This window comes from Nanorana parkeri, unplaced genomic scaffold (genome assembly GCF_000935625.1).
Source record: "Nanorana parkeri isolate BGI_ZX_2015 unplaced genomic scaffold, ASM93562v1 scaffold579, whole genome shotgun sequence".
In the NCBI taxonomy this organism is placed as follows: Eukaryota; Metazoa; Chordata; class Amphibia; order Anura; family Dicroglossidae; genus Nanorana; species Nanorana parkeri.
This window is the reverse complement of record NW_017306847.1, coordinates 434,044-444,326: the sequence shown is the minus strand read 5'-3', so window position 1 is coordinate 444,326 and position 10,283 is coordinate 434,044. Positions and strand designations below refer to the sequence as shown.

The following is a 10,283-nucleotide window of genomic DNA, read 5'->3' as shown; positions in this document are numbered from 1 at the left end:
TATATATATATAAAAAATTATTTACACAGTCAATCACTGGAATGTTTTTTCGTTTTTTCTCACACATGTTTGTGCCATATCTATTTTATTTGAGAAGGTTTTTTATTCAAGAACCTAAATTTATATCCCTATTAGTAATGGGGAGAAAGTTAGGAACCTATTAGAGTACACTCATAAATGGTCACTTAATAGGGATGGCATATGGGCTCACTAGGTGAAATGGGAATACCAAAGCTAACTGGGGATAATTATTCATACAGCATTTACGAGTGTGGACATACATATATATACATATATGGATATGAATATGCACGGTAGGATACATGATCTCACACATACAAACCTAACAGCGTAACTAATTCTTCAGCACAGGCGACCCTCCGCAAATTGTTCAGTCCTGAAACGCCCCCTCTTGTGGCCCCAGGGCCCCCAAATTAACCCCCTGACGGAGTGGTCACGTTGCGATTTCGATCCCTATCAACACTCTATCTGAGGAATCCTGTTTGCATCTGGGAATCCCATTGGGTGGTAAGTGAGAGGTGTTTGGGTGTGGGGGTGACGATGGTGATGGGTGTCCCTCTGTCCGGCGGAGCCATCAAGAGCACAGTTCTTTCTGGTGTGTAGACTTCAAAATGGATTTTTGTACTGTATCACTTGATGAATTAATTTAAGATTAAATACATATACATTTCTTATTAGATAGATACATGTTCCCCTGAGGAAGCAATATGCAAAACGCGTAGGGACTGGATACATGGAATTCCCTACTGAATATAATGCCTAACAAGATGAATTGGAGCTAGGATGCAATTTGTTTTTTAATTTCTGCCTAAAATGTTATTCGATTTAGGTTGTATTCAATGTAATGTATACATGGTTTTATGCTGTATATGTGTAAAATAAATATTTTTTATATCAATTGAATCAAGTGTTGGTGTTATACCTCTCAACAAAACCTCATTCTTTCTATATGTTGTTTTAAAACTGTTCACAATAATAAATGATTTGTGTAGATAAGATTTTTTTTTTTGCATGAAATGGACATTTAAAAACGAAAAGCTTTATTTTATATTGAATTGTTATTCTATCTCACAAAGCATTACTTTATTATCACATCAAAAGGTCCCTTTCCTGCTTTTCTCTATAGACACCTCATTAAAACTCAGTCACCACTAGCATCAAACTAGCACTGTTATAGTAAGAACACTGCAGAAGAACACATAGTAAATCTGAGTATACACGGGTCTATTTTTTTCATTCAACCTGTGGGCTGAACAAAAAAATAGAACAGATCCCTCCAACAATATTTATGAGTGTTGATCAATGAATACCTTGCTGTTTCTATTGTATTCTGACAGCGGGCGCTGGACGCTGTCAGAATGCCCAGGCAGAGCTGCAGCTGATTGGTTGCAAGCTCCATTCAGCTGAGAACTTTCCAAACTGCTTGTTCGATCAGCTGATCGAGGGATAGACAGCCGGAAAGGTGCCGACAGCATCGCCCACTCAGCAAAGTTCAGCCAGTTCATCAAGTACCGGCCAAAATTTGCTGCATGTATAGCCTACTTTATGAGTTCAGTTCCTCTTTTAAGAGAAGCTTTATCCTCCAATTTACCATCTCCCATAAGATTTACTTTTAAGGCATGCCAACTGTTAAGGATGCCAGTGTGCTTATTTCAACTCTCAACCGAACTTTCAAGACCTTAAATGACTGCTGTCTTTAGACATCTGCGGCAGCAAAAAATCATTTTGTTTTGTTTTGGATTTTTGGTAATTTCGTTTTTCAAAATGGGTCCAAAAGTCAATTCGTTATGTTATGCGGATTTGTCCGAATCAGAAATGTTCATAATTTCAGATATGTTATATAATTACGAACTACATTTCCTTGCAGCAAAGTGACATTAGAAAAAAAGTGACATTTTACTTTTTGACAGTGCACAGAAACAATCTGGGTTCCCCCCGGCAAAGCACTGTCCCCATGTCGAGGGTATGTGGCCTGGTATTGTGCAGGGGGGGGGTTTTTTGCGGGGGGGGGGCCCCTCCCCCCCCCCCCCCCTTTCTGCTCTGCCAGGCTGCTGCTCAGATCAAGGGTCTGGTAAGGGATTTTAGGGGGGCACGCATTTTTTACGTTTTTTTTGTCGTTCCACCCCTAAAATTCCTACCAGACCTAAAGGCTCTGGTATGAATTGGGGAGGGGACTCCATGCTGTTTTTTATTTTATGTTTACATTTAACAACAAAAGTTCATTCCGAATGACATTCAGAAAAAAATTTCAGATGTATCCGAATTTTGTAATCGATATGTTTGGATTCGTTACTCCTCTTATTTGGAAATTCAGATGCGTACGAGTTTCTGAAAATTCATACAAATTTCAATTAGGAATGAAACGAATCGCAGATGTCTAGCTGTCATAGCTGAGCATCGTCATAGCAACCGCAATTCAAACAGAGGCTAAGATGGCACCTTCCTTGGTTGTAAGTAATTCAAGGTTGAAGGAGCAACTGTTTAGATGCTTCTGAATTGACTTTTACATGAAAAAAACCTAACAAACTTAAAAAACAACGTTAAAACTAAATTGAACAGTAAATTTTTGTAAGAAAAAAAAAAAGGTATAGAGCATCTAAGGGCATATTTCTAAAGCAAACATTCACTGCAGGTGTATTTTCCTGGTACATGTTTTCACCTGCAGTGAATGCTTGGTAAATGTCCCATTTACTGTTTTAAAAATATGCCCTCAACACAGCATGCATTATGCTTTTGTGTCTGATGTCAGCGATTCTATAAAATCCAAGCAAAAAAAATACATGAAAACTTCACAACCAATGCTGTGAATCTCTACCCAAAGTTCACATAAGGTACAAACACAGTTTATATATATAAACTACACTGAAACTCTAGAATATCAATGTCATCAATTCTCACCAAGACCAGGAATAACTGCTGTATACTGAGGATGAAAAAGAAACAAGTAAAAAAAAAAGATGCTAGTTTACTTACATTGTGTGTCACATTTATCTTTATCATCTCATTTGAGGTAGTCACAATATGTGGCATTGTAATTAATCTATCCAAAGTGACCTAAAAGGAGCAAGATACAATTACACAAAGATTTAACAGTCCCTTGCAGTCACAGTTATGGCATTTTCCTGGCATTTTTCTTATTCAGATGAGGATTTATTCACCAAGATAGCACATCAGGATTGTGGGAACTACATTAAAAAAAAATAGCAGTTAATTTCAGTCGAGTCCAATGAGATTTTAAGGTCACAGCCACATGGTTTAAATAAAGATCCCTATGCTTGTGCTAATGTTTTGCAAGTTGAGCCTCTTATGTAATGTTCTTATTCATGTGGGATTACACTATTGTGGTGCAGTAACATGTCAAGTGCAGTTCTGGCTGCGCTGGGCTGTGTTGGAAGTTCACTGAAAACCTATTGTCTGCCTTAAAGTGACATTAAAGTCTCAAGGTGTTTTTCCCCATTCTAATTCTGCTTTAAGGACTTACCTTATGTGATGCCTCTTGATGCAATCATCTTCTTCCTTCCACTTGTTTCCAGCAGTCCCTCCAGCACTCGTGCCAGTCTCTGATCTAGCGCAGACTGCTGTTTCTACCTGTCCCACGGAGTCTGTCCAACGTGCACGCTCACGGCTGCGTGCATTTATTTCTATTGCGTCTCTCCTCCTCTCCCCGCCGGTGATATGGACTGTACATGCACACGCCCACATCATCCTCCTGCACGGCTGTTCTGCAGCCGTGAGTGAGCGATACAGACAGAGGTAAGTAATTGTCTATTTGACAATTTTTTTTATGTTTTTGTATATATCTACTGCTTGAAAGAAAACAACAAGACTTTGATTCCACTTTAACCCCTTCTTGACGGGAGACGTACTGTGTACGTCCCGTCACAAAGTGGCTATATGACTGGCCACGTACAGTGTACGTGCCGAGTTATATAAGCCTCTGTAATGCTGGTAACTGCTGATTCTCAGCAGTTCCAGTCATTAATGAATGCCTCACTATTGAGGCATTCATTAATGAAATAGTTAAGCTTTTGTAAAAGATTCTTTCTTTCATTAATGAAAGAATGAAGCCTTTACATTCAGATACGGGTTCGCTAAATAGCGATCCCGTATCTGAAAGCTGAAGATAGCAGAGAGGTAGCAGTGACTCACCTCTCTGCTATTCGTTTTGACAGCTGTATAGCCCGATGTTAAATGATACATTTCAAGCACTAGATACAAATGTATCTCTTGAGTGAAATGTATCAGTTTGATCGTCTAGGAACGATCAAAGACCTTTAGCGAGATCTGATTCTGACATGCTGTCAGGATCAGTCTCTAAAGTTATTATTAGCTGTTCCTAAGTTTGGAGCAGCCTGATAATGACTAAAAATAAAAAAAAAGTTAATTTATTAGGCAGTCATAGTGACTGCTCGATATAAACTGACAAAAAAAAAATATTTTTTTTTACAAAAAAAAAAATAAAGTGTACAAAAAATTAGGAAAATAAAACTTTTATATATAAATATATTTTTATACTATAATTATTATTAAAAAAAATCTACACATAATAATAATAATAATCAAAACTTGCTGCTGTGGAAGAATCACACAGCAAAAATGTAAAAATGTAAAAAGTGTGTCAGTCATTTAGGAACAGAAACTGAAAACTAGCTCAGTCATGAAGGGGTTAAAGTAGTATTAAACGCTCAAACTTTTTTTAAATACAAATCCAGATCTAACAAATTCCCCAGTAAAGTATTTCTTCACAGTTTTGCTAAAACACTTAGGCCCCATTCACATTGAGCGATTCGCAAATCATGCGTCTGCAAGGGGAAGGAGCCACCCTAAAACAGGATATTAGGTCCAGTGATCAGGGGACTACCTGATTCTGCAGAAAACTAAAACTTTTAAAAGTCAAGGAGCAGCATTCACTGCAATGGATTTAATCAGCATTTGAAATAGCTTAAAAACATTTTAGTTTAAATATTACTGTAGCGCAATGCATATTAATATGCATACGTAATACCTCAAATGTCTGAACCAAGCCTTCATAGAGCCCTTGAATCCTACAAAAGAGCCACATAATTAAAACACCTTTTATAGCTTTGTTTTTGTCTGTACTATTTTATTCAAGATCAAGGTCAATCTTGAATAAGCTCACTTCTGTGATAAATTATAACTTCAATACAAATTAGCTACCTAAACGTGAGATTGTAGTCCATCAAGCGAGTGAGCTTGGAGTGGTGGCCATGGTCCTGTGAGTTGTAAAGTCGCCACCGCTCCAAGCTTACTCCCTTGATGGACTACAATCTCACGTTTAGGTAGCTAATTTGTTTTGAAATTATAGTCTATCACAGGAGTGAGCATGGAGTGGTGGCTTCTTTACAACACACACAGGGACCATGGGGAACAAAGGTAGCCACCCTCCAGAAGGAAGGACAGTGTCAGCAGGAATTCAGAGATGATTAAATGATCTATAGATGAGTGATACACAAATAAGATACATTTTTGTCAATAGTTAGGGTACGTGAATGCAAGTTTTACCTGCTAAGTTTAATGTCACTTTAAGATGCAATTAGTGTGCTCTTTGTATGCCACTCATCAGAAAAACATTATTAGAAAAATTAAAAAATAAATATTTTAAATGACTCATAATGACACATAAAATGAATGAGATACGAATATACTATACTTACAGAGGCTACAGAAGAAATATGATATTTAACCAATTCCAACAGTTTGTGTTTAGCCTGAAAAAGAAACAATATGTTTACAAAAAATACAGATACATTAGAACTAAACATCATTTTTTCAAATCCATTTACCTGTAATCCATTCAGTTACATATGAACTGCTGCTGGCATATTAATTGCTCAGTTTATCCGAAAAAAAAGAATATGTAACTGTGTAAATTTAACGTACATCTAAAGCCAATTTTTTTTTTCATATTGGATAGAGCAGGGGAGGGTTAAACCTCTGTCAGCTTTTGTTTTTGACATATTTGTCTCATTGAGGGACATTTCCCTTCACTTCGTGTCCTGTAGACTCTACGGGACGTGAGAGGATATCTTTCCAATGTGAGGAAACTCCCCTCTTGGTTTATCGCGCAATTTCAGCCGCGAAATCGCGCATATTTCAGCGCAATATCGCTCTATGTAGCTTGTCGAATGCATTTCAATGGAGTTTCAATCTCGCAGCTCAATGTCGCCTGCAGCTCGTCTCTCAAGCTAGACCCTCGTTCATGACCCTTTTTTCCACAGATGTCGCGCGATTCGGCTCCAATGTACCGGTGATATTGCACGACTTGGTTGCACGATATCACGCTACATTTGCACTGCAAAATGGAAGGAAAGAATGATGTCACATCAAGATCGCTGTTGATTGGTTACAGCCCAAAGTAGCAACGACGAAATCCCGACAGAAAAACGCGATATGTAGCGCGATAAAATGTGCACTGTCGCTCAATATCGTGCAATGTAGCTCAAAGCTGTTCAGCACAAAATCGCGCGGAAAAAACCTGCAATATCCATGTCGCTCAGTGTGAATGGGGTCTTAGACAGTTGTCCCAGGTACCCATTGTAAAAGTTCCCCTGAGGGCAATTAGAGACAGAGAATCTCTCTAACGAGGACACAGACAGCAATAAAATCCTGAAAGTGGTTCTGTCCCCTCACCATTCTATCCAAATTAAATTAGTTTTGGCTTTAGTTCTACTTTAAACTAGTTATATGGCACTAAATACAAAGGAATTTTAAAATATTGACTCTTACCTGAGTCAAAAGATATATCAACCTTCCATCTCTTAAAGAATCCACAGCCTTGTTAGATGGGACAAACACAGTGAAGAAGCCGTGTCCATTTAACATTAGTGGAAGATCACAGTTCTGGAAATACAGAGATATGGTTTGTACATCAAGCTAAATTTACAATGTTATAATGTACAATTAAAAACAAAGCAGGTACTTCAGTTCAAACACATCATGTGAAAAGCATCTGCACATGTTTAGGTATTCAGAATGAAGAGGAATTTGATTTTCACACAGTTGGATTATTAAAGTAAAAATTTTCACACAATTATTTTAGGGAAAGATTCTCAGCTCCATTAATAAATTAGCTTGTTTTCTCTATTTAAAAAGCAGTGCTGCAATCCTGCGTTTAAAAAAAAAAAAGGAAAGAGTTAGGGCTGGTGCAGACCTGAGCGATCCAGGACACGCGTCCCAGGATCGCACGTTTGTGCACAATTGCAGAGAGCGATTGCCGAGTGGCCCCATTGATTTCCATGGGGTACATTCGCATAGCAATCGCAGAAAAAAGGTACATGCACCTTTTTTTTGCGATTCACAACGCGCAGCTGTTTTAGCCACAATCTTGTTTGGATGCACGGGTGGAATCGTGGCAGGAAACCATGCAATCTGCCCAGCATGATTGGGGTGCCATTAGAAAATGGCACCAGCAGCGCGATCGTTGGTGATGGGCGACTCCGTGACTGCGTGGCAATCCGGTGCAGGCCCTAAGAAAATAAAAAAATCAGGAGTAGTACTTAGTCATGAGGTCACATGACCAGCTCTCCTCCAAAAAGGGATTTCTATCTGCTCCTTTAGGCAGAGAGAACAGCGTAGGATACCAAGTGATGCATATTGCCGCCCAAATGGTATGAGTGAGTGGGCCGTTGTATGCAGGAGCCCTGCAGAGCATGACAGAGGGCAGATTGTAATATTTTCTCTCCATTATAAATTAGCCCCTTCATTTAAAGAAAGGTAGAGCTGTACTTTAAAATGAAAAGACGCATCTGTGTAACAATTGTCGTATCGGCTTTGAGGACAAGAACAGTCATCCATCTAGCATAGATCAAAAGAGAAGACAGAGCGTGGTCTGAGAGTTGAATTATTAGTGTTCTTTTATGTCATTTGCCTGCTGCTGCATGTGACCTTGCCCAGGAGCAGAGCAACCAATAATGGGGCATTAAGGATATCTATGTCTTTCCAGTCAATCACTAGGAGTTTCATAGCCAGTGGTGCATGCTGGAGAAGGATATAAATATCCGGGTCTGACCATGTGAGAGTCTTTACCCCCTGAGCCTCCTCCCTGGGAGAGGATGCGTTATTATAAGTGAGCTATCTGACCAGGCCTGCAGCCTGCAGGTGGTCAGGTACGGACCCAGTCGGGGTCAGGAATTGTTCCTGGGATGGAGAGAGCAACTTCGTATGCTGGAGGCCAGGATGGGCTTGGACCCTCAGAGAGAAGTCTGGTGTCTCACCCAGGGGAGTTGTCAAACATGTCTGCTGACCAGCTATGGTTCTCCGACACAGTTTAACCGCATTTTCAGTTTAAAGGCTCTTTACACTGTGAAGCTGGAAAGCAGTTAGTGAGTGTGGAGTTTTGTGTTGTCCGAGATATCTGCAGCCCTAACCTCTCCCTTTTTTGCCGTTCATGGAAAAAAGCATTGTAAAATCCTTAATGTCACTGGTGCCCAATGTTGCTTTCACATCTTACATACTGGCTAAGGGCTCATCCCTGAGCTAAAATGTCATATTCCCCTGCCCCTGAAGTCAGGGGGGTGCTACACTTTATATTCAGTAAAGAAGGCGATACCCTAAGGCAATAATAACGAGTATAACCAGCAGGTTAGGGTGAGATGGGTTTAAAAGAACCAAGAAGTCCTCTATCAAACCAGTGTAAACATAGCATAGTCCTCTGAAAACAAAACAGATTTACATCTTACTCCGATCACAATCCAAAAGAAAGCATTAGGAATATATCCTTAGAACAGTGGCTTGCCTGAGAATCTTGTGTTACGCAACCTTGCTCAGTTCAGAAGATAATTACAGAAGACCAGAATAGAGTACAACTGTATGAAAAATGAGCAGTGTGACCTCTTCTCACATGTCTTCTCCGCTGCTATTTCGTGGTTTCAGACTATGTGAAATTATTCTGAAGCGTGTGACACCATCATTTGGCTTTGTAAACTGTTCAGTGGAATTGGCAATACTGCAGGTGATATTTTGCCAATCCCCTTAAAAAAAAAACTCAGCTACAACCTCTGTAAAGAAGTTTTCTGATGCTCCAGTCTTTTATTTCTGAATACTAGTTGACATTAGTTTCTTTTATAGTACATCATACCCTTTAGACTACACTTTTCAGATAGCAAAATCCTTTCTCTAAACCCTAGACATTTAATACTAACTCATGCTGTCCATAGGCATGGTCCTTTTTTGGCATTTTCAACCACTTTCAATAGCTTTCAATGACAAAAATGACCATACAATAGGCAAGCTAACATGGTGGTAACAGATTGCTTTATCAGTTTGATCGTGATTGTGTAATGAGTATTGTTTTGTGTGTTACTTCCTGCGCTTCACTGCTTAAAAGGTTGGGATTCAAAAGAGTCAAAGCTTATTGTTCACAATCCTTTCATACAGTCTGTCTCCTTTTAGCTGGGGAGGATTTCCACCAGCTTGAATAATTGTTAACTGATTGAGTATATACATTAAATATACAAAAGCAGAGGTTTCCTTCAGTTGAACCAGCATGCCATTGATCCAAATATATAGGAAACTGAAATTATAAGCAAACCTTCCTTGCATTTTCCTATAACAATCAAGCTAAGATCTACTCCCTCTTGCCTAATAAATCACTAATCACTGAAGCCATCCATTACAATCAAAGGCCAATAGGGAGGCTCAAGATTGAGGAAGGGCAGGGCACTTTAAACTTACAGGAAAAGTCAATATTTTCACTGACCGTCAGCTACTGTACATTTTCAGTTGCAGTTATTTTAAAGGTAACTTCTATTGATACATTTTTTTTCATAATGTTTTGTTCCTGGAACCTAATGGTTGGGATAGAAAATGAAGACCTCCAGCTGCAAGTATTAGGTAATGTAAATAATTATATAGTAAGGGTCGCAGTGCAATAGACATATATCTAAATGGTTGCTAGCTGCAATATGTTTATACACAAGGCCAAAAGGTAGTGTTTAGAATTAGACCTGTCATACTCAGTATTGTACATGTAGACCAGCCCTGGAAAATAAAATAATGCAATCAGCAATATCACAGAAGGTTCTATACCCAGTTTTACACAGTGATTTTAGCAGGGAACCCGGAGAACAGCATCCCCAGAGTTCTCTACCTCCAGTGTGGCTGGCGGGAGTGTCAAAAAAGACAGGGACAGGGAAAGAAGAAACCCAGCATGCGACACAAATGTCACGGGACTAAATAAGATTGATCCCCCCCCCCCGGGTCCAGCCCAAACAATGGAGCATTAAATACCAAAAATATTAATT

The 10,283-nt window shown here is 39.2% G+C and overlaps 1 protein-coding gene across 1 annotated transcript in view; it reads right to left on the bottom strand.

Moving 5' to 3' along the window:
* The window catches only part of STAB1 (stabilin 1), a 145,403-nt gene that overhangs the window by 102,269 nt on the left and 32,851 nt on the right, over positions 1 to 10,283 (bottom strand). The window contains exons 13-15 of the mRNA XM_018562472.1: positions 6,769 to 6,882; positions 5,697 to 5,750; positions 2,995 to 3,075 (exon numbers count right to left, since the gene is read on the bottom strand). Of these exons, the coding sequence (XP_018417974.1) occupies positions 2,995 to 3,075; positions 5,697 to 5,750; positions 6,769 to 6,882 (249 nt within the window). The remainder of the gene's footprint in view (positions 1 to 2,994; positions 3,076 to 5,696; positions 5,751 to 6,768; positions 6,883 to 10,283) is intronic.